The sequence below is a fragment of the Indicator indicator genome, chromosome 12 (assembly GCF_027791375.1).
Source record: "Indicator indicator isolate 239-I01 chromosome 12, UM_Iind_1.1, whole genome shotgun sequence".
NCBI lineage: Eukaryota > Metazoa > Chordata > Aves > Piciformes > Indicatoridae > Indicator > Indicator indicator.
The window spans coordinates 25,901,479-25,925,987 of NC_072021.1; the positions used below are offsets into that span (position 1 = coordinate 25,901,479).

Below are 24,509 nucleotides of genomic sequence, written 5' to 3' on the forward strand. Positions count from 1 at the left end.
GTCCTTGTTTCTCCGCCTTGCCCGGGCAGGATTGGGGGATGGACTGGTTCCTTTTCTGGTGTGGGGCGGTGCTCGCTGGGGGTAGCTGCTGTCATGGCGGCGCGGGTGCTGGCGAGGCCCTTCTGCCGAGGCACTGCCTGCTTTGGCAGGCCGTTCCGGCGGGAGGCAGGAGGCAGCCCGTGGTGCTGGCGGGAGCTCGGCGGGAGCTCGGTAACTAGATTGCTGCTCATGGGAGGGTAGGGGTTGGCGGGCGCGGCCGCGGGTGCTTCTAGGGTCATACCGTGGGCGTCTGTCCAGGGCCCTCAGCCGGCGGAGAGGGAGGCGGCTGGAGGAGCCAGCTGTGGGCGCTGCGGCATCACGAAGTGTAGCGAAGGGCTGCTTTATTTTTTGCAAAAGCTGGAATTTGTCTGCTCGTCGTTCACTAATACATATTTTGCGATTCCACGCAGGTGCTTAGGAAAAGCCTTCAGAGGGGAATTGCCCTTTCAACAGGGTCTTTTTTGGTTTATGAAACTCACAAGCTGCTTTCTGGACTTGCTGAGGTTCATGCAAGTTTCAAAGGTAATATTTTCAAATTTTGAAATACGTATGTTATTCTAGTGTGAAACTTAAAAAATTGTAGTTGCAGAATTGTATAGGAAAATGGCATCCTGCTTTTGATTTCCTCCATGAAGACTGCATGCAGTACTTCCATTACAGGATGCTTTTGAATTGGTTCAGAGTAGCCTTGTAGCACTTAACAAGTGATTTTTTCAGATGCAACTGAAAGCTACTGAAAGATCTAGTGGCTCATTCTGTCCAGGATATAACAGATGTACAAGGTGTATGGTAACTAACTTGTTGCCCAAGCTTTAAATTACTCTTTTTGAGAAATATTTGGTTTAGTTATGAATGCAGACCAAAGTCAGTGCAGATTTTCAGTGTGAACACAGTGCATAGATTCCCACTTGAACTAGGTGAGCAGCACTGAGGTTGCATTTCAGACAACATCAAGAAATGTCTTGTATTTTTGTCATGCTGAAAAAGAGTAAGAAGAGCATTGCTTTACTTGCCAGAAAAGAATAGCAGAAGTGATAAAATGTCCTTTCCAGGATTTGAATAAAGATAAGTCTTGCTACTGGAAGAAGAGTAACATCTTAAAAGGGGGTACTGTTGCAGACTTAGAACTTGTCTATCACATGGCAAAATAAGGGGTTTTGAGAATTAAGCCTAACTGAATGGTGATTGAGCCTAACTCAAATGATAGAATGGACTAGGTTGGATGGGACCTATAATGTCTGAGAGAGGAACATGGTAGGTGTTTATGGAGTAAACATTCAGACAACAGACTTTTGAACAGATAAGGAACTGTTTCATTTGCTGTAATAACTTCAGTGAATAGATTTATCATAGCTGCTCAGTGCACAAGTAAGAAAATTGCCTGTGAAGAACATAAATAGTACTGCTTAGTTGCCTCTGGTCTTGTTTAGTGCTCTGACTTGAATCTGCCATTTATGTTGCCAAAAAGAACAACGTTGGTGGCCTCTCTGCATAAGACAGGTAGCAAATAGGTGAAAACGAGTGAAAAAGAAATAACTGAAAAGTCCTTTTAAATAAATAAAAGGTTAAATGAACTTGGAAGTTTAAATTAAAGGTTTGATTTACTGACAACATCTGGTGGGAAATGTGTTCAGAAGTTTAAGTTCTGAACATTAGATATGTTAGCAGTGTTCAGGGAGTCTCAACAAACAAACATAACAGTTCACGAACAGTAATACTGAAGATCTACCATGAAGCTCATCTTGGGCACTAAAATCCAAAGTCCATTATCTTATCTTATCTTTGAAATGGTGGATAGAAAACATCTAGAGATGGCAGAGTTAAAGATTATCCTGAATCCTCTCCCAGTCTTCAGTGATTTATACTGTAGGAACTTTTCAAGCTGAAGAGGAAGTTTTTGTGTTTAGTAGCCTTCAATGCTGTTTTTCTTCTCTAAGTCAAAGTGCTGCTGTGAAATGTGGCCACCGTGTCTCATAAACAACTTGGGGGAAAAAAAATAGAAACAGTAGTTATTTTTATGAAAGAGCAGGGGGTTGAACTTAGGTTTTATCTTAGAAATTTGATCACAAACCCAAGAGTAATACCAAGGAGAGGATGACAATAGCTGGAAGTTCAGTAAAAAAATGGACAAGGCTTTTGACTCAAAAAGTAATTTTTTCATATTTTAATATTGGCAGAAGAGTAAACTCAGAATTTGTTCTTCTGAATAGTTACATTCTTTGAAAGAATTATCTACCTGATTTCTTTTGGGTATTTTTCCCCCTAATTCCATCCATTCTCCTGCTAAGACTCCTGTATGGTGTGGTGTTAGAACAGCATTGCAGAAATGGAAATATCAATGTCCTATATACATGCTGCATTTATTTATATCTTACTGTATTCAGGCAGCTGTGGAAATCATACTCCCTCCTCTCTGTTGTGTTTGAAAGTTATTTCTCAAAAAAGAATTGAAGTATCATAAGAACAATGGGTACATGGTTCATGCATTGATAATCAAGAAAGCCACATCTGATTTGCAGAAGTAATTTTGGGTTTAATATCTTGAATACATAAAGATTTTGGTAAAGGCACTGTATTTTTGGAGTCATGCTTGTGGAAACCTGAAAGACTTCAATCAGAAAACTTTTTGGCTTGTTGAACAATGTTAGGGAATCCATTCAATCTGCAGTCATATTCTGGTACAACTATGGAGCCATACTGAGAATGAAGAATTCTTTTTTCTTATTATTTTTACTTTTATTGTTATATTTAAATATGCTAGTGAACAGGGTTTGTTACTCTCAGATCTTTTCAGATCTGTACTACACTTGCTGTCCTGGTCGTATATTTTCATACTTTTGTTTTTTCTCCTGCCTTTTTCACAACAAAGACCACAAATTGCTTCTAGAGAGACACTTTTGAATTTTAAACCCATTAAAAGTCCAAAACTCTCTTGCTGGAAGCTATTTTGCATCTCTGTGTGCAAGACACATAGTCAGCACTGTGTCTCTTCCTAATAGCTTTTTGTAAAGGTAGCTTATTCAATCTTGCTGTGGTTTGGAATAATGGCCTAAAAAAGGCCGTATTTCAGTTAGATTGTCTTGCTCTCAAGTGTCTTGTTCATGATATAATATCCTAATTACATATAATTTGTTCTTCTGTTTCCACAATTCTAATACCCTCTGAAGTGGAAGAGGTTATAGAGCAAGCAGACTACCTGTATGGGAGTGGAGAAACTGAAAAGCTGTATCGGTTGCTGGTTCAGCATAAAAATAGGTACTGTGATTTCTTTTTTGTGCTCTTCTCTATCAGTTTTTCAACTGATGTTCTCATTGTGCTGTGCTGGAGAACCTTGCTTTCACCTTTATGTCGGTAGGAAAGAAGAACTCATAATCTTTTTCCTCCTAATAGAAATATGAATGAAGAAAGGACTGGTAGCTGTAGAAGGTGAGGGTTAACTCTCAAGTTTTTCAGTCCCCCAAAGGAGAGTTTTTTTGCTTGTTTGTTACTCTAAGAGTCCCTTAAAATACGCAAAACCTAATGACGCATCTACACATTACTAAATGAGCAACGTATGTAGAAGTCATGTATGGAAGATTTTTGAGATTGACTGATGTAGTTTTCATTGCTGACTAGCTATACTTTCTGTTCTTTTGTCACGATAGAATTTGAGTCTGAACAAGAAGAGCTCCTTACTCATGGAGTTATATCTTAACTTCACAAAACATTATTGATAAGTGAACCGGAAAAAGCAGAAAATGCTGTGCAAACAGAAGAGTCCATTCCTTTGGAGGAGACAAGGCTTCTCACTACTAGAAAGTTCTTTTGGCCTTTTTGATTGTTTGTTTTCTCCCCCTCATTCTTGCCAGTGACACAAGTATAAAGCCTGGGAAGTTCAATGGAAGCCCTAGTCTATAAGGGGCACCATGTCATAAACAAGGTGTAAGCTTGCTACAAGGTGTATAACTATGCTAATTATTCTGTGAGGAGTAATGATTGTGAGTAGCAGAACTTAACATTTTGTGATTTGGCTGAAGAATGAGTCTACTTGTATTGTGTTCCTGTGTTAATTAGAGCAAGGCTGCTGCCCTGTCAGCAGTCACTCAGTTTTACTCCAGGTAAGAAAACTGGCATTTATCGATACTCTTGAGTTTAGCAGAAACTTGTGCTTTTATAATATTTTTAATTTCTGGTCAGTCTTTGTGTTTTGTTGTTTGTTACCTTGGTGTTGTATATAGCCTAGAGTAACAGATTAGGTGTTGTTTCATCACCCACTTGAAAGAGTGATGTAAGAGCTCTGCTTGCTTTGTTTCCATCACTGCTTTAAAATGCTAAGAGTTGTCTGTTCTTAACTAGCGATGACGCAGAGCTGCTATGGCGGCTGGCACGGGCATCACGGGACCTGGCTCAGCTCAGTAGCACTTCTGCAGAGGAAAAAAGAAAGCTGGCCTATGAAGCCTTTGAGTATGCAAAAAAGGCACTTGAAAAAAATGAATCCAATTTTGCAGCACACAAGGTGAGCCAAGCAAAGTAACTGAAATCTTGTTCTTTGATTTCTGCCAGTGGAAACTGGAAAAAATGCCACCGTGCTGTTTCAGCAAACTTCAGCATAATTTACCTTGTAGTTGAGAATGGTTGAGACTTCCAGTTCTTTTTTTGCAAGATTAGAGTTCAGACTTTTGCAGATAATTTTTTTCTATACAGGAACTGGTTAAATGTGTGCAGGAGCATGAAAAGAGGTGTCTGAGCTGGTGGCTTACAGCTAATGTAATCAGTTCCTCCTTCCCTCGTGTAGCCTTAAATCTGTTGTGTATGCCCTGTGTGCAGCTTGCTTTCTGTGCACAGCAGTAGGTCTGTAGAATTCCCCTGGAAATATTTCAGGCTCTGGTTTTGTTCTGCTCTTTTTTGTGCTGCTTCTCTCACAGGCAGAGGAAATAGTGTAGTCAATTGTGTTGGTATCTTGGACAAGAGGACATTGATTCCCTTACACATGCAGAGCAGCAGGTTGCTCTGATGCTGCCTGAGCTGTTCATAATAGTTTTTACTTGTTGCCAGTTGTGGTGGCAACAGTTCTGATCTCGTTTTGTTGTGGGGTTGTTTTTTATTCACTATTGAATAGCTGTAGTGCTGTATTAAATGTTTTATTTTTTGTTCTTTGAATTACAGTGGTATGGAATTTGCCTCAGTGATGTTGGAGATTTCGAAGGAATCAAGACTAAAATTGGAAATGCCATTATTATCAAAGAGCACTTTCAGGTAATGCAAACAGCTTTTTCATACAGCAGCATAGTATGTAGATTGTGTGACAGCTGTGAAGTGTTTTTTGGCTGAAATCTGCAACTGTACTTCTGTTCAACTCTCTTGGTGCCACTTTGCTTTCCTGGGTTATTTTCACAGACCTGAATGCCCCAGAAACAAGGAGTACAAATTATCTCCTGCAGCAAACTAAGTCCATATAGAATGGAGATATGAAATAGCTGAAGTGCTTTTGACACCTTTTAGGACTAAATAAAACATAACTGTGCTGTTGAGAATGGACAGTTAAGGACAATAGCAGTAAAGGACAAATACCAAAGAAGATAAAGGATGACTAATTTTATATCACCACAAATTATATCAAAATCTGAACCTGCCAAGTCTCTTGTGAAATTCTGATTTGGGTTGTGCACTGAATAAATACTCTTGCCTCGAAATTCTGCACATTGTCTTAATTAACAGTAATCTGTTAATATGGTTTAATAGTAGGATAGCAAATTTCTGTTAAAATGTATTTTAATCCAAATATGGAAGAACAACTTCTTTTCTTGTGATTTTTTAAATTATTTTTCCCTCCTCACTAGAGAGCCATTGAACTGAATCCTAAAGATGCAACGACAATCCATCTCATAGGCATCTGGTAAGGTGTATTTTCAAACTAAAGTTAGCATGGGGCAGAGGAAAACACCAGAATATCAGATGTCTTGCATAAATTGCTGAACACCTTGGAATAATTTAGTGGCTTGTAATTAGTTGATGCAAACATGAAATACTAGTGGAGGAGAGCATCATGCTTTGGAAAAATCTGGCTGTTTACAAAGAAGAAAAACAGTTGTTAATTCAATTTATTTGGTTTACTGTACATACCTGTTACAAACTCACTTTGTAGACATGTTTCCATAGCAGACATCAGAGACTGAGTGCCAGTGGGTTTTTTCCTGCTGGTGTGACTGGAGACAAAGCTCAACAGTGAACTTACACTGAACTTCAGTGAGGCTGCAATTTCATCTGAATATAGTGGAAAGTTACCAAAAGTGAGGTGTGTTCCTAAAATAACTCCATCGTTAACTGTCATGATACTGTATTTTAAAAGTTACCTTTATTAAAGGCAGCTTACAAGTGTATTAACAAAAGGCTCTGAAACTGAATTTTCTGGTGGGTGAACTTGTTATGAAATGACTATTAGTGAGCAGGCAGAAGGGCTGGAAATAACAGTTGTGTATCCTGACCAGGGCATTCTGTGGACACAAGTGTGGCTGAAAACACTATATTTTTATGTTACTGAAAGACTCCAGACAGCAGTTCTGGTTATTTGTCTGAGACACCAAAGCTGCCGCATTGTTTTACAGGAAATCTCCAGTGCAAGATTGAGAGACTGAAACTAACTAAAGCCAGTGTATTTGTAGCTTAGAAAACCAATACTATAAACCACAGATGCTTTCTCTGTGGTTTTTTTTCTGGACTCTGAAATACCAGAGTAAACTACTATCTGTTGCTCCACAGTTGTTTTTTTTTATTCATTCACAAACTTACTTGGGTTTTTCAGTGTCCACCACTCATTCCCACATGGCCTAACAACTGCAACAGTCCAAATTTCTAAACAGAAGTTTGTGCTACCTACTGAATGAGCCTCGAGGGCAGTTTTGAGATAGGAAGCTTGTTCTGGAAAGCATTGAAGACATTATTCGTAAGGAAAATTAGGGATTATCGGAAATGTGAGGTTATTATTGCTTATTATTTAAACATTGTATATTTAAATATTATTGAATCTCACAACATCCTCATCTGAAACTGGGATTTGGTATCAGCCACTTCCTCTTTCTCATCTATCCTGAACCGAAACTCTTTGGCATTTCTGATCACGTGCATCTGAGGACAGAATCTTAACTTAGACATTCCATGCCTTGCCACCCTCTCTTCCAAACGCTTCCATGTTTGCATCTACACAGGGACTGTTACTCTGTACTCCTGGTGGGGGGGGGGGGTACTGAAATGAATAGTACCGCTCGGCACGTACACCTGGAATGTTCTGCCTATTTGAAATACTTAATGAATGTTGAATCTTTTCAGCATCTCTGAGAGGTGACTGATTAGCTTTGTCATTTAGGAGATAGGAAAGCCATGTAGAATGCCTAGCTTAGAGCAGTGGTTTGATTCTTGGGTTTATTTTCATTTTTTTAGATCAGAGTCTCTCAGGATTGTACTGCAGATCTGCTTTATGTTAATAATTAAGAAAAACAAGGTAGTGTTGAGGTAAGGCAATGACGTTACTCAGTTGTGCCCTGGTTTTGCAAATATGCTAGAACAGTATCAAATACACATCAGTTGTTAAAGTCATCCAAGCTCCAAAGGTGTCTCATGGTTAACTGTTCCCAGTTTTGTCTAATGTAGTAGCAGTTCCCAGCAAAAGATAACCCAAGGCTCCTTTAGTAGAGGTACACAGCAGCTTCAGCCCTCTCACTGTTTTGTTGTGCGGTTACAGGGACTTGCTCATAGATACTACGATGTGGCTGGAGTTGTTGTGACTCCTGGAAACAACAGTTCTGACATCCAAAAGATTAGAATGTGAGTCAAAAAGCAGAGAAAAATGTGAAGGGTACAGACCATTGTCTCCTTTTGCTGCAGGTGTTACTCCTTTGCTGAAATGCCATGGTACCAAAGAAAAATAGCTGCAACACTATTTGCCACACCACCAACCTCCACATTTCAAGAGGTACAATATGAATATGTTTCACAGATTAATATTGTCCCCACAAAGCCACTGATACGCTTTTACAGATTTTCCTGATAACACTGGCATCTGCTCATGGAATAATCTTCAACTTGTGAGTGTACAGCTGCTTTTAATAAAGTGAGAGTCGAACAGGACAGTGAGTGACACCTAAAACAAAAGTCTTTTTTTTAGCTGTAGCACACACAGAATGCTGAAAATTATTCTATGTAGTTTGTGCAGCAGCAAATAACAGGCTATGTGTAACCTAGTCTTTATTTACTCTTATGATATATTGCAGAGAACTGTACTAACCCCAGTGCTGATGATTGATTTGGTGGGTGTTATGGCAGGCATTTATTTGACAGGACCATTAGATTTTTTTTTCCCTTTATATTAAATGCAGAAAGCTACAGCTTACTTACCACAAACAAATATCTTCTCATCTCCTGACTGCATGTAGTGGAGTTGTGTTGGGTTTTTCAGTTGAAAGTATTTTTTTTCCTGTTTGCTATGAAATTCCTGCTGCCATACACCCTGTAACATACTGTCCAGATGTGTATCATACAGAGTGTCTAGTACAGAATGCAGCTTATTTAAACACACTAAACTTGAAAATTAAATAGGTAATAGGAAAGTTTACTGCAGCTGTTTGAGTCTTGGTTTGCTTAGATCCATAACAGCCCACTATTTTGATTTCTTGGGGAGGGGTGGGCAGGAATCACTAGAAAATAATTGCTGAAAGCTGCTGGCTGTTACACAGAAAGCAATTTAAGCTCTGGCAAGTTTGTCAGTATTCCTGAAAACCACTCTGGGAAGAATACAAACTGTCAGGATTTTGAAACCTGAAGAACCCTGCCAGTCCCAGCTGTGTTCTGTAGCACTTAAAAGTGGCTGAAGCAGCAAAGCAGTATCTGAGCCGTACTGATGAGGCTTCTCCCAGGTTCAGTACAAAACACATTTTGTAGAAACGTCCATGCTTTTAAATTCCTGGTAGTATTTTCCCTCCAACTACTGTCAGCAGGGAGAGAGAAGAAATTTCTCATGTGCAGGATGTGAAACTAGTTGAAAAATGTGTCCAGATATGATAAAGGTTTATTCTCATATAAGAGGATACTAGGTGGTGCTCTGCAGGAATCAATTCTCCCTGAAGTGTTTGCCAACATTAATGACCTGAATCATAAGATTCGTTTCATTTATCACATTTATGCATGAGAGCTGGCTGGGGGAAACTGCAGATCTGCTGGGTGGTAGAAATAAAATTCAGAATGACCTTGGCAAGTTAAAGAGTAGAAAACTGTGATCCAGTTTGCTAGGGACAAATTCATAAAGGAAGTGTTGGGGAGTCGCTGGGTAAGTCCTCGCTCTGTTGGGAAGATGTCAAATCTGATTGCACCTCTCAAGACTGATAATCATCAGTAGTATGCTGCAATTAATAAAAATCAGATCGTGGGCAGGAAGTCCTTCAGCTCTGTTAAGCATGCACATAAGGCTATAGTTTGACTACTGTGTTCAGTTTATTCTTAAAGCAGACAACCTTATCTTTTGCAGGCTCTTCATTACTTCCATATGGCAGAGGAAGGTAACACTTTTAGCTTTTTTGAACAGAACAGTTATCTTTGACTTGTACTAAACCTCCCACATTCAACTATCTTAATAGCATATGGTCTCCTGATAAACCTGTCAGCTTGTTGTGGTAGCCAGCACCCTGGCCTGTTAGATTGGAATGTTTCACCAGAGATATTCAAGCTACTTCAGCTTTTTTTTTTTTCAGAATAAGTATTAAAAGTGAACTTTGTATCTTTATTAGTAACAAAACACTCTTCCCTAAGGCATTCAACAGTAATGCTGGGGGGAAGAAGTGAGCAAAAAAAGGGCAATTTATATTCCTTTTCCTAAATTTTCTTCAAGGGCAAAAGTCCTCTGTATTCTAAATGGAGTAACAGAGAAAGACTTTATTATTTCAGAAGCTATTTGGATCAGATTGCCAATCTAACTGGCAGTAAAACTGTCCACATGTAAAAGAAAATATGGGCCTATTATTTCTCCAAGAGTGAAGCCATACGCAACAGTGACTGGCTGAAAGACAAAGGCAGACAAGGGCAGACAGTGTTCCATGAAAAAGCTGTGGACAGTTAAGTCAGTGAAGTTCAAAGGAAAAGTTCATTGTGTGTCTTCCCTGGGGTGTCAAGCCATGCAGCTGTGAGCTCAAACTGTGGACTGACTTGATCTCCAAATCTGCCTCCAAAACACCTCTGTATGTTTTGAATCCTGACCTTAGATCTAGCAGCAGAGAGCCTATGCTTAAGTAGCAATAGTAAGCAAGACCAGTCTTTAATAATGACCAATAGCCAAAGCATGCTTTATAAAAGCAGCTTCTTACGAACAGTTACACGTGGGTGCAGAGTTTTAAGTTTTCTTCCTTTGCAGCAAAAGCTATGCCTGTGGCCTGAAGCTAGGAAATAGGCCTTCTGTTTCCCTGCCTATACTTCCTAGGCTGGGTGCGTTGCCAGTTGCACCTACTGGGTCCAGAACACCACAGGATCTGCAAAGCCAAGCTGTTCTGCACTATGTTCACTGCTTTGTTCTCTGTGAGGAAACTAGTTTTGTTAATTTATTAACTCACAGGTTGCTAGCTAGTGGAGCTGTGTATGAGCAACTACAACTTTTACACTGGCTTCCTTCTGATCCAAACCCAAGTGCTCTTCATCTTTTCCACAATGCTTAAAGAAGTAATGCTCTATACTGGCTTCAGTATTAGTGTGCTGCCTGTTCCTACTTTTTCTTCTGTCTCTACAGCTGACCCAAACTTCTATAGCAAAAATTTGCTCTTCTTGGGGAAGACATACTTGAAGTTAAACAATAAAAAGTTGGCTCTGCTGTGGCTAAGCAAAGCAAAGGAGTATCCCGCACATACAGAAGAGGACAAACAGGTAGGAAGTTCAGAAGTGTAGTAATACAGTCATAGATTGCAACCAACACCTGTGATGTCATGGCAGTGGAGTGTTTTGTGAAGTTAACTCAGAGCAAATTGTAGTTCAGCACTACCATCCATGATCACACCCAGACACCAAAAAATTTTAGTATGGTGGTAACTGTCTCAGTATGCAATGGTTGGAAATATCCTGCTTATAGTAGCTATCTTTTCTTCCATCTTCTTCATATTTTTGTGGTGCTGACAACAACCCAGCTTTAACTGTGGTGGAGATTGAGGCAGGCACCTGCTGACTACTGTGTGACCAGAGATTCTCTTTTCATATGCCTAAAACTTTGAGAGAGCTAAAAAAACACATGAGTAGGAAGAAAAAAGCAAGAATGTATCAAAAACCTGCTAGACCCATGAAATTTAACATTGTGATCATTTTCAGCCCCTAAGGAGAGATTCAGACTATCTGAATTGAGACAAATGGCAGTAATGTATCTTTCACAGCACTTCTCCAATGTTAGGTGATGTGAGGCACTTAATTACCGATTTGAACTGCTCAGAAGGATCCTGGCTTGGATGGATCCTGCTTCCTACTTAAACCCACACAGAATGGTTCTAGGAGAGGTAACCCATTTGATAACTACAGCAATTGCAGCTATCTTTCATAAACAATCCTATTGACAACAGAACTAACAAAATCTGATTTCCAATGGATTTTTCTTACAGTTGCTTGATCTCCAATTCATAGTGTGTTAAGCTGCAGTAAATGTTGCAGAAAACATCCAAATGTGTTGTGACACCTTGAACATCCTGGTAGGATTTTGCACTTCACACTTCAGAAAAAACACTACTGAGGTTTCCCTCTGTAGATTTTCTGGTAAGGCTCAAAATGTTTCTCCCACAAGGAAGCTCCTTCAATACTATCTTTCAATGGAAATATGAGTAAGGCTTCCCATCCTCCACTGCTTTGCAAAATGTATAGGAATTTAATAGCCTAGAGTGGTCTCAGGTATGCATGAAATCAGTCCGTTCTTCTGACAAGTACTCGCAGCTTGAGGCACCTGTGAAAGCAGCAGTCACAAAAGCTTGCCTTTCGCCAGAAACCACATTAAAAGTGCCTGCAGGGACTCAGTATCTGCTGCAGCCATGCTTGGCCTCCTGGTACAGACATCTGCTTAACTCCTAGAAGGGTGTAGACCTGCTGATCTAGGAGAGGTGCTGGTATTCTCTCCACTCTCTGTGAATGCGTAAAATGTAAAATTTATTGGAACCTATACTCAGTAGTGCACTGAGAAGGAAAACTGGGCTGTGCAAAGGAATTGGAATTCTTGTCTTTGTGCTTGGCAGAGGTACGCCTAAGTAGGTTTCCTGAACATTTGCTACCTCTGCTACCACTAAGCAGTGTCTGGCTTACGTTGTCTCCACTGCTTGTTCTGTCAGGACCAGAAGCATGTTGGCTTTTTGTTTTGCCTTTGTTTTTAATCTAGATGTTTAAGGTGATATTTGAAGTTTATTAGATTTTACCTGGCATCCCTAGGTAAGGGGAGTCTCAGAAACAGTCTTCTTGCACTCCCTTAGGCACTGTCCAGTTTTGAAATCCCTAGAGAACAACTTGCTTCTTGCTACTATTGGGCTACAACAAATCAAGAGCTAATTGCTTGTATTCAACACAAATCAACTAGATACATGTAGTAAGCAAATTACATGGAAGGCACTGGTTTAAGTGGTTTGATTCCTACTCATGTTTTATATGTTGAGCATCTTGAACTACAGAAGAAACACAACTAGGCACAGGAGGGTTCTGAATTTACAGACCTGCAGTGAAGTGTTTGGGTGCCTGCATAGCAAGTTCTGCTAGAAAAACCTGTAGCTGTCTGGCATTCTTTTGTTAAGAGAGTATATTTATTTATTCATTCCAGGTACAGAAAGAAGCTTTGGAGTTGCTTAATTCTATATAACAAGATAATGGAAATTCAGTGCTTCAGGGTTGAGCAGCATAGGAAGAAGAGTTCAAATATGTCTTTGGTTTATTAAAGCTGTTAATAAAAGTGCAGCGTAAACCTGCTTTCTGTCTCTCAATTCAACTGTTTCATTGTGTGATTCTCTGTTGATGACAGGGACCAAAGGGTATCCTGGTAAAGCAGGAAAGGTGCTGGAGGGAAGGGCTTGTGCAGGGACAGGCAGTGAGCAGGGTTTTAATTAGTTTTTGGTTTAATGCTGTTCCACTTCCAGTTACATCTGAGGAACAGTAAGAAACATGACTAGCATAACTTGTAAGAAAGGTACAGGGCCACAGCATAACTATAAACCAGAGAGTTTTCTTTCTAAGGGGTTCAAAGGCCTACAAGAGTAATACCTGTTCACATGATTAGATGCTCTTACAGCTTTCTCTTCAAAGCTGCACAAGCAATCTTCCTTCCACTACACTGCAATGCTAATGTTTGACTGCAAAAGGTGGTGTGGTTTAAAAAACAAGTGAAATAAGGAACATCTAAGAAAATCTTCGTATGGGTCAGACCAGCATGTGCAGTGTGAAGCTCTCTGCAGATATAAAACAAAACTTTCTTGTTCTTGCTGCTACTTCAGCAGGAACTTTCACTGGAGAAAAAACAAACTAAGTTAGATATCCAGCACAGAAAATATTCACAGCCTTACCAAACACAAGAAGAGTATGCAATAATGAAAACATGGTAAGCAGTCAAATGTGCATGGTAGCGTCAGGAAAGTCTTACAACCTACAATAGCCTATAAATAGCCTGTATGTATTTGACCAGAATAGGATATTGCAATCCACGAGAGGAAGATGAAGTCTGAATTGTTTAGACTAAAACCAGGCCTGGGCCAAGTCAGTAGTAAAAATCTACAGCTGAGAGACTGGAGAGCTGTAATTCTAGCCTCAGATCATTAAACTAGTTACATGATGGTTTTCTCCGTTTATGGTAAAATAATTACTTTTTTGCTATTAGTAGAGCATCAAAATTAAAGTCTCAAACATTGGTCAGAGTTCTAGAGTGGATAACGTAATGTGTTTCACAGATTGTTCAAAAGTTCTGTGTTCACCCACTACAAAAACATCTACCATACCTCCAGTAGCTTTGTGGAAGAGGGCCCCTTCTGCTGTAGAAATGGCTCTGCACAAAGAGGAAAGCCATGCAGGTACCAAGTTAAGACCATTGAGTATTTATTGAGGAGCAGCTGTGATCTGCTTGCAGGAAGAAAGAGGCAAACAGAACCATCACACACAGTAGCTCCTTCAAGTAGTATTACCTCACTGATTCCCTCAGATCTCCAGCATTTACTGCCTTTGCCTCTTCCTCCTAACCCTCAAGTACAGCTGAACTGTGGGGAATGCAAACAGGCAGAGGAAAAGTGGCAATGCAGCATTCCTGATGTTCCTAGGCAGTCTAAATGAACTTAACACAAGCATTTAAGTCATTGTGTTTGATTTTGCTTCTCTCAAGAGTCATGCTTTCGGTCAGTCTTTTGTAACCAGTTAATCGAGGATACACCTCATATAGAAGGCCACTGGGTTTGGTTTTTCCCTTGCTCACTAACAGACACAGGAGAAACTATTGCAGTTATGGCATCTACAATTAGAACAATAAAGCAACTACATTCTTGTGATGTGCTGTTTTTATTATTATTTTGTTCACTTACTCACAGATTCACAAAATTCAGCAGTTGGTAGTGAGTCACCAAGTCATTCATTAGTGCAAATTTGTGAAGTTCAACCCTAACATTTAGCCCTCCCCTCTTCACTGTCATCCAGACAAGCCATGCATGCCTCTGTTGCCCAGCTTCTAACATGGCTTTTTGTGATGTTTATTTGGGGTTTTGTGGTTTTGTTTTGTTCTTTTTCCCAAAGCTCCTCCATACTAACCAGAACCGGTCAGAATTTAAATGAATTTGCACCCAAATTAATTTAATGCTGTATTTATGAGCGTGATTGTGCAGAAGATATTTGGTGTAGTATGAAAAACCTGTTCCTGTAAGCTAGCAGTCTGCTGGGCCCCTTGCACCACTGCCGTTACCAAAGCTAAGTAGAGGTCACAGCTCCACAGTATGCAATGTGCAGAGCTTACAAGGCCTTGAGAGAATCCAATATGTAGAAAAATAAAATTTAGCAGAATAAAGTTGCTGTATTGGAAAGATACACAAGCAGATAGAGCTATTTTTCCTGCATGTACACTTTTAACAGTGCAATACCATACATTACAGAAGTGGTTTTAATTATATTCTCAGAAACCTGTCATGTCCATCGAAAATTCTGTCTAAGTTAAATGCAATGAATTTTACAGTTAGTATTTAAAGCATAATACAAATGGTGATGTTAAACATGTTTTGACTCCAATAAGGAAGAACAGTTTGCTAAAAGTCACATTTAATATCATTCACATGAATAAGGCGTTGAAATTTCAATTTATTTTTTTTTAAACACATCTTTGCAGTTCAGCAAATACTCTCAGTGCCAATAAAACTCATTTTTAAATGGCTTTGTATTACTGGGCATTTAGGACAAACTTGACCTACATAAAAAGAATGACAGGTTTCAGACATCCTTAATTTAGGTACATCTGAATTTCTGTAAGAACTAAAGAAGAATTAGAGTATGTAATACCTAAGAATGCTTTTATCTGTGCAAAGCTTTCATTTTATTCAGTTTTACTAGATCCAAGAGCTGAAACTGAACATGAACACAGGAAGCAGCAATGTTCACATTACCTTCTGTATACCCTTATAGCTCAGTGTACATTAATATACTCTATAAACTTGTAAAAAGGACATCATGGATTGAAAAGGGAAACAAAAAGAAGACAAAAAGAAGAAAAAAGAAACCTGTGAGACACCAGACCAAGGAGAGAATGTGTAATATTTTCTTTTTTATTGTTACTTTTTTCTTTGAAGATTACCTAACACCCTCGTGGTAATAACCCAAGGTAATATGTAAACAAATTTCAATGCTGCCCAAATGAATTAAAATATTCTGTTCAGCTCCTACAATAAGTCAGAACAGTGGCACCAGTTTCTTTCAACATTAAATCACATTCATCTTATTGTACATGACTCTTGTGCAAGTAGTAAAGGCTTTATTCATGACCTTGGCTACATCAGTAGAGGGATCTATCCACTATTTATGTATTAAAAAAATTAAACTGACGGAACAACGTATTCCGTCGTCTCAAATACCAGCAGCATCTTTCTACATATTTAGGATACATTTGGCCTAAGCCTTTAACACCTTTTAGAACAGCCATGCAATAAAACAAACTTGGAGATGTTTCTTAAGAAAGAACACAGAGCAGTTTAAACATTTTTTTCTGAATAGTAAAGCCAAGATAAAGCAAATCCAGGCCCTTTTAAATGGCTGCAACTGTTCATACACTTAAAGCTCTATAAAACTAGAGCCTATTAGTATATATATTTATAATTTTTATATATATTTTAAATAAGTCTCTTGTCTGCTTTCAAAATTTGAGGGGTTTGTCTTGTCTTTTGGAAGGGCAATAAATAAAAGTAGAAAAGGCTGAACTGTTTTGCATATCTTTGTGGAAGAACAGAGAACAATTATACTTTAGAGTTCCAGAAAGATCACTGTACAGAACAAAAAGCTTATATACAATTAAGTGTGCAATTTTACTTGGCTGGGCCTTTCATTATGCAAGATCTCCTTTTTGACCAGAAGCCACTTCTACTCTTGACCAAATCCCTCTGTTTCTTCAATGGCAAAGAGCAGCTTCTCTTTCAGTTGTTCATAGCTTTTATATGGTGGCAAATCCAAACGATTAAAACTGAGCAGACAAAAAAAAAAAAAAATTGAGTGTTAAGTTTATCTAAATCCCATGTAGAACACTGCAGAACTCCAAAATGGTCTGTAGCAGTCCAAAATGTTCTGATCTAACCATTACAAATGCAGAAATAGCAATCAATGCAATCTCATTGCCTTGACATTTTCTATGAGTAGCAAAACCAGACAAAGTTTGAGGGGAATAGAAAGAAAGAAACAAAAGACTGCTATCACATCAGATAGAACCTCTGAAGACTAAAGACAGTGAACTGTAAGATTCAGGAAAGGAAATGTTCACCACACAGTTTAAGGCTGTCCTACTTTGATGCATCTCTAAACCCCAGGAAGACCATGAAAAGGCTACACATGCCTGCAGGTAAGGTGGAGATTTTTCCTGTCTAAACTTTGCCCAACAATGCTTCTGCCAAAATTCTATTTCATTCCACATCTTCCCCAAAACTATCTTCGACAGAGAGGTTCTTAAGTCTTGCAATCATCACTTGAAAAATCAGCACCGGTGGAGAAAATGGTGAAATGGAGAATTCCCTGAAGTAGTTTAGAGTATGAGGAATGTTAGTGTCACAATGCTGCCAAGGAAAGGTGTGTGCAATTGGCACACTGTGTGTACAGCAAACTGATCTGTGTACCTGCGGCACCAGTTTGATTTAGGAATTCCAAGCCAGTAATATGGTGAAGCCTGGCAGGTAAAAGTATCTGCATTCCTGGCTAAACAATCTGTGGTTTGATCTTTCATACTGCTTTTTCTCGTGACTATGCATTTATCTTTTATAAAGTCACTGTAGAACAAATGCATCTAACACCTAATACCAACAGGACTTCTGTTCATCTATTTAGTATCCTTAAATTAGGGAAACACCTCTCAGTTCTGTGCAAGAAGGATATTATCATACTTTTGACAGATCCAACCCTGACCAACAGCAGGAAAATTTAAGAATAGGGCAACCAGAAGAGTTTTCAAACATTGGCAGAGCAATTGAAGAAGCTGAAGATGGAGGTAGAGAACTGATTCAAATTAGATTTCATTTGATGTGGTAAACGGAAGGCTGGAAGAGAGAACAACTAAATCATAGCATCTCAGAATGGCTTAGGTTGGAAGTAATGTCAGACGTCATCTACTCCAACCTCCCCACTATAGGCAGGGATGCCTCCCAGTAGACCAGGTCGCTCCAGGCTTCATCCAACCTAGCATTGAACACCCACAGGGAGGAGGCATCCACAACCTCTCAGGGCAACCTATTCCAGCTTCTCACCACCCTCATACTGAAGAACTTCTTCCTAAGATCCACTGCCACTGCTGGCTCCTGTTGAGCTTCTCATCAATCAATACACCCAAGACTCTCTCTTCAGAGCTACCGTCAACCCACTCTGCACCCAGCCTGTATTTGTGCCTGGGACTGGCCTGACCCAAATGCAGGACCTTGCACTTCCACTTGTAGAACCTCATGCAGTTGTCACAGGCCCACTTCTCAAGCCTGTCAAGATCCTTCTGTGTATGGTATCCCTTCCCTCAAGTGAGTCCACGGCACTTACGGAAAGTTTATATGTACCAACTCACCAAGTGTGACTTCTTGGTAGCCAGGTTTCCTTACCAACTTTTTCAATGCAGAATTTCTGAGGACCATTACTTCCTAGAAAATAAGATTTAAAAACATTGAATGTATTCCTTCAAGTAGCATATGTGATATATACCTGGCATAAGACAACTCAGAGCATACAAAGCTTACTAGAAGCTCATTGTTACGTGACTATGAACGTTCTCACAGAAACGAGCTGATTTCTTCATCATTTAGAACTGTATTCCTGGGATTTCTGATATAAAAGCCCTTCTAGATGCAAGCTGATCTACATGAAGTCTCTGTTTTCTGTACACTGGCAGCATGGGTCATTTCAAATGGAATAGATTTGGTCACTTTTTACTTACCCATAAGTTCAGCAAATCCACCCAACGGCAATCTGCAAGTGCCAGTGACAAACTGCAGCAGTCGCATGCGAACCTCGTTGTCTGTTTCTTTTACAAACTGGGCACAGAAATTCAAATTACTTAACAAAAATACTTAACATAGCTAGAGAAAAACAACCCCCCCCAACAACAAAACTGTTGAAAAAGTGTAATTTCAGTTAAACAGAAACCACCTTGGGAACAGTTTACTTTTCTTGATTTCAGCAGAACTGTGTGGAGGGAGAAGACAGTGATGTCAGATTATATGCACTGCCAACCATTGCAACACAAAGGCTCGGACAGCAAGTAAGCATTAGGGTTCATCTGGTTTATTCTACACTAGAATTTAATCATGCCAGTGCTTTCTTTGAAGACTAACTGTTGCCATTTTGATTAAACATAGCAACATCCTGGCCACAGGCTCTGGGTGTTTCGAGGATGAAGTATTCCCTGTGTATGACAGCTTCAGCAAAAGAAAACACCATCCTGAACAGCTGCATTGCTTTGTAAGGAAATGCACTGTGAAAGGGAAAAGGAAGGAAAGGGAGCAGAGACAGAGAACATCTCAGTGAGAGAGGGGATACAACTGGAATATTCACTTAGAAAAACTTGGATTAAAAAAATTAGTATTTTTGTTCTATAAATGTTGGAACCATATCCAAGTTAACTGAACTTCTGGTGAAGATTCTTTCAGCACCAAGCTTCTTAAAGAGATCATATCATCAGATCTTACATTATTCTGACAATATATAAGATAGGATATAATTGGTTTGCATCATTTTCTTATAGGAACTTAGTCAAAAACATCTCTAAAATGATAGTTTATCAGAAGACTGAAACAACCCAGTTGTGACATCTATTTAGGGAAATCCACAGAAGCTGGAAGCCTGTAAAGCAGTGTTGGAGTTTCAAAATAATTCTGAGCCAACCTCACTACAATGTGAGTGATAATCAATGCAGACTGGCACAGTTAACATGACAATGAGCCTAAATAACACGTGGAATTTCAGGTGTACAACTGTACTACATAGAAGAACATTTCTATATAGAGAAGGTAGATAAAAATACAAAAAATTCTATTGTTGTATAATCAATACAAAGGATAGAGAATGTTCACAGCCCAGCCATCCAAACATATCACAGATATCTATCTGCTATTTCCCACCCTGAAGTATGCTCCCTTATGCTCCTAAGAAACAGTAATCCTCCTTTCCTTCTCTGAAAAGAGAAAGGAAGCAGCAAAAAGCCTCATTCAGATGGCATCCCTCCTCTCCACGTCATTTGTGTTATCAAACAGAACAAAACCTAAAGCAGCTGGAATTGTCACTGATCAGCATACCTGCCAGAACCATATGATTTGCTTGCTGTTCCTTGTGTAATGACGATAAACAGTGTTCCTCTGCCAGTCTGCTAGATCAACTTCTTGCATGCCACAGAGCATAACCTAGAAAAGAGAAGAATTACTTGACAACGTGCATGTCTACACACAGACGTTGATGCTGTATAAGACATGTTGACAAAAATGGAAGTTCTTTCTCCCAAAAAAGGACTGTTATTTTTTTCATCTTACTATACAGTTAGATCTTCCTTTACCATAAGTTTCCCCCTCTACTCTGCCCTGGTTAAACCACATCTGGAATACTGTGTCCAGTTCTGGGCCCCTCAGATCAGGAAGGACAGGGAACTGCTTGAAAGAGTCCAGCGCAGAGCCACAAAGATGCTGAAGGGAGTGGAACATCTCCCTTCAGAGGAAAGGCTAAGGGAGCTGGGTCTCATTAGCTTGGAGGAGACTGAGGGGTGACCTCATTCATGTTAATAAATATGTGAAGAGCAAGTGTCAGGAGGACAGAGCCAGGCCTTTGCTAGTGATGTCCAATGACAGGACAAGGGGCAACAGGTGGAAGAGGTTCCACATGAACATAGCAAAAGACTTGTTCACTGTGAGGGTGACAGAGCCCTGGAACAGGCTGCCCAGAGAGGTTGCAGGGTCTTATTCTTGAGACATTCAAAACCTGCCTGGATGTGTTCCTATGTGACCTACTCTAGGTGATCCTGCTCTGGCAGGGGGGTTGGACTACCTGATCTTTCGAGGTTTCTTTCAACCCCTAACATTCTGTGATTCTGTGATTCACAGAACTCCTTCAAAACTGTTCATGTGGAAGTGGTCTGAAAGCTTCTTCTGACTCAGTAACTTCTCAATAACCTCTGACTTTCAATAACAAAAGAGAATACCTTTCCCATAAAAGGGAATTATATTAAAAAGGATATTACCTTTCCCATTAAAACCTTGCCCCATATTCCAAGATGATGATAACAGTACTAGTAACAGCAGCAAAGATAAGTCTGCAAAGTATTCGTAAGAGAGACAATGGAAGCTGAAAGTGCTAAAAACAAAGCTTCTTAGAAAACTGAACACTAAGTAAGACAGATCAAAGTCTTTTCTCAGTAAAAACTCCCATTTAATTTAAGCAGCTTTCAGACCAATGTTCATTATTTAGAGGGAACCTTGGCAGGTCTCATAGAAATAAATAATCATAGCACTACAGAGCCCTGCTCCAAATCACAACCCCAAGAGTGAGCACAGGTCAGGCTGATTGCTAAGTAAACATGGAGCATGCAAGTGATTCCTATTAGCAGCCCTTGGATTAGATATTGAGGATCTGCTAAATTAAGTTTCAAGCCCTGTCATTTCCTCCAAATTTCTGCCCTTAGGTGTACTAACCCCAGAACTTACCCTAGGCTATGTATGTGAAACTTAGTGCATTATCACTATGTATCAGAATCAACTTCTGTGCCCTCTGCTACAAGGTAATTCTACCCACCTACCACAGAGAGAAAAGTTTTCTTTGACCAATAGATCCACCTGTGACCTCATATTCTGATTCTTTCAAAGAAACTTGGAAAAAGTATTTTAATACTAATGATAGAATCTAAAATTCTCAACTCTTGAACAGTACAAAACACCAGTTCAACAGCTACTACCTTTTCAAGAAGATTTACTGTTACTGCTTCCATTCCAGAACATGACACAGATGAGAGATTCCAGCTGACCTCTCAATTTAATCATTCCATATGCATTACTTGGTGGAAGGTAAAAACGTTGAACAGAAAATCTCACCTCCAGCTCCTTTTCATCAAAATAGTGTAGCCACTGTAGAGGAACAACTTCATTAAAACCATCGAGAAAAGCTTTGGTTTGTTCTCTAACTCCCCGAGAAAATCGCCACTCAGCCATTAGCCTGGAATGGAAAACAACAAACAGAAATTAAAGATCATTTAGCACTCAACTCAGCCTGCAGAAGACTCCAAGGAGAACTAATAGTAACCTGATTTATGCTAAGATTTGGAGGAAGAGGTAACATCTTTTAAGTTTCAACTAAGATGGCCAGGCCATTTCTGAGTAAAAAAAAAAAAAAATAAGACAAAAAATATATCTACATACTGCAGAAACTATTTCACTGAAAAAAATAAGACTGTTTATGTAAGTGGAAATTTTACATACAGCACTGGACATACACTGTATCACAGGAAAGGATCTCTTTGGAGATCACTCTGAAAAGATGGATCAGAAACATAGGTTCAGAAAAAAGAAGTGATTAAGAGAGAAGCAGGAAAAGTGCAGCATAACAGAACAATGAAGAAATAGTCACACCACATTGTACTCCATTCTAAATTTCAGCTTCCACAGTTACAGCAAAGTTCTGAACAATTATTAAATCCTCTGTCATAGGTACATGTTCCCTCCACCTGGATTTCCACCAGAAGCCACTGAAAACAGGTTTGCTCATTTTCAGTTTCACCTGTTCTCTCACTGGACATGTAGTAACATGGTGGGTCATCTTCCCTCTGTCATGTGGATTTTGTGAGGGGTTTTTGGGATAAGGAAGGGAAAAGGGGAATAGGAGAGTTCAAATTGTACCAAGAGATCATGTTTGCCAAGACACCATTTCAATAATAGTCCCAAGAATTACATAGTAATAGGGGAAAGAAAAAAGAACAGAAAATCATGTACTATGTGAAAAAAAGATAAGAGCAGCAGAAGAAATATGGAACACTTTTTTCCAACATCTACACCTTCTTACCCAATATATTCTTCTTTGTTCTCCTCAGTTACCAAGATATTTGAACCTCCTGATTTCAGCTCATGTGAGGTTACTTTTCCTAAGAGCTCCATATCAACACAAAAGTACATTTCCAAGTTGCACTCTTCAATGTTATTATCCCTGAATGAGAAGAAAAACAATGACAAAAAAAAAGATCACTATGAATCCTATATAAAAAACAACAACAAAATCCACAAAACATCACACACACAAAAAATATTTACAAACCGTATCCAAATTAGGGAGTTGTAAAACTCAGTATCAATAGATTCTAGATCCTTAATAGTAAGTTTTTTGCTCAGCATTCTTTTGTAGAAAGGCAGAGAAAAACCAGTGTCAATAAATTTCCCATGAAACAATGCCTGTTGAACAGAAAAAAGGCTGTTTAGTTTTAAGTGAACTACTGAGTTATTGAATTCTTAGTTTTCCTTTCCTCTTCTAACAATAAAAAACATCAAGTAGCAGTAGTAGCTTGGTATTTTAAAATAATTAAATGTTACATTAAATGGGAGGGGGAAATAATAATAATGGACAGAATTTATCCAAGCACACGTCATCCCTTTGATTAAAAAAAACCTTCTCAAAAAAGGAATAAGTCTACAAAAAAAAGGAAATCATTAAGTTTCCTTTCTGTTCTGTGGATATTATGTGTTATTTGATACTACTTGATCATAATCTTTTATCCTACTGAGAACTACTAGTGGTTTTTTACTACGTGCATCCGGCAAAATCATCCTTTACGTAATGCTTGTGAAAACCAGTTTAAAGCTGCAATCACAGACTGCTTTGAGAAGAGCTTTGGGAATCACATTTTTTATAGGCCACAAAATGGAGAAATTAGATTCTCCCTTCAACTGCAAAAATGAAACTGAAGGAAAACCCAACACATGGTCACATTTGTCTCACCCTGTGTGCACGAAAGCTGTAAGCCAATTTCTAGTACTGAAACGCTGCACTACAGACACAACTGTTAACCTTTGTACTGAGAGCTAACAGAGCACAGCTGTAACCATGAATTATTCTTCTTATCACCCTTATCAAGTACACTAACATACCTTTAAAAAATACCCCCTGAATAGGCTATGTAAGGCACTCACTGCTTGCTTTCCCTTATAGCTGAAATTCTACGAGCAGAAGAGCCAAAATGTCAATTTTTTCTAGAAAAAAAACCAAGCTCTATCTTTTTCTTGCCCCCATGTTCCAATCTCCCCCCTTAAGGCTTATTCTAGCAAGCATTTTCTTCTCCTTTAGGAAACCTTAAAAAGGTTCTCTCAGAGGCCTGTTTTTATTGATTGATTATTTGTGTATTTATTTTTAAACTAGTCTGTATTTCTCATGGGAGAGTCAGCTGTTAGAAACTGAAATATTCAATGTCAAGTGCACCATCAAGCCACACAATTTCCTGCTTCTTGCAAGAGTAAGCTCTTCAATCATCTCATTTAATGTCTATGATAGTCTTACAGCAACATCTAAAAGTTGCCTCAGCCAACCTCATTTAACAGCTTTTTATTAGAGAGCAAGATTTTATGTTTAACCTGATTTCAGTCCAAAACATCTCTGATTATTTCAGTACTTAAACACAAAAGAAGTCACAACTATTTTAGAACTGTGAGAAGGTCAGAAACTACAACTGCAGTTAAAAAGCTGATCTAGACTCCTTAAAATTATTTCCACTTACATTGTTGCCTGGGCTATTTCAAGGCATTAGAGAGTATCCCAAGAAGTACTGCAGGATGTACCATCCATTACAA

General features: G+C 39.0%; 2 protein-coding genes across 2 annotated transcripts in view; one reads left to right on the forward strand and one right to left on the reverse strand.

Moving 5' to 3' along the window:
* Positions 1–93: 93 nt before the first annotated feature.
* On the forward strand, positions 94–12,969 carry RMDN1 (regulator of microtubule dynamics 1). Its single transcript, XM_054385432.1, has 10 exons — positions 94–210; positions 450–561; positions 3,207–3,294; positions 4,375–4,534; positions 5,185–5,274; positions 5,859–5,914; positions 7,900–7,987; positions 9,536–9,566; positions 10,784–10,917; positions 12,830–12,969. Exons 1-10 carry the CDS (start codon positions 94–96, stop codon positions 12,866–12,868), a joined length of 915 nt encoding a protein of 304 aa, XP_054241407.1. The 3' UTR covers positions 12,869–12,969.
* Positions 12,970–15,531: 2,562 nt separating this feature from the next.
* The window catches only part of WWP1 (WW domain containing E3 ubiquitin protein ligase 1), a 54,877-nt gene continuing 45,899 nt past the window's right edge, over positions 15,532–24,509 (reverse strand). Inside the window, exons 18-24 of the mRNA XM_054385608.1 lie at positions 22,987–23,120; positions 22,738–22,878; positions 21,774–21,894; positions 19,995–20,099; positions 18,638–18,734; positions 18,272–18,344; positions 15,532–16,699 (exon numbers count right to left, since the gene is read on the reverse strand). Coding sequence (XP_054241583.1) covers positions 16,600–16,699; positions 18,272–18,344; positions 18,638–18,734; positions 19,995–20,099; positions 21,774–21,894; positions 22,738–22,878; positions 22,987–23,120 — 771 coding nt within the window. The 3' untranslated portion in view covers positions 15,532–16,599. The remainder of the gene's footprint in view (positions 16,700–18,271; positions 18,345–18,637; positions 18,735–19,994; positions 20,100–21,773; positions 21,895–22,737; positions 22,879–22,986; positions 23,121–24,509) is intronic.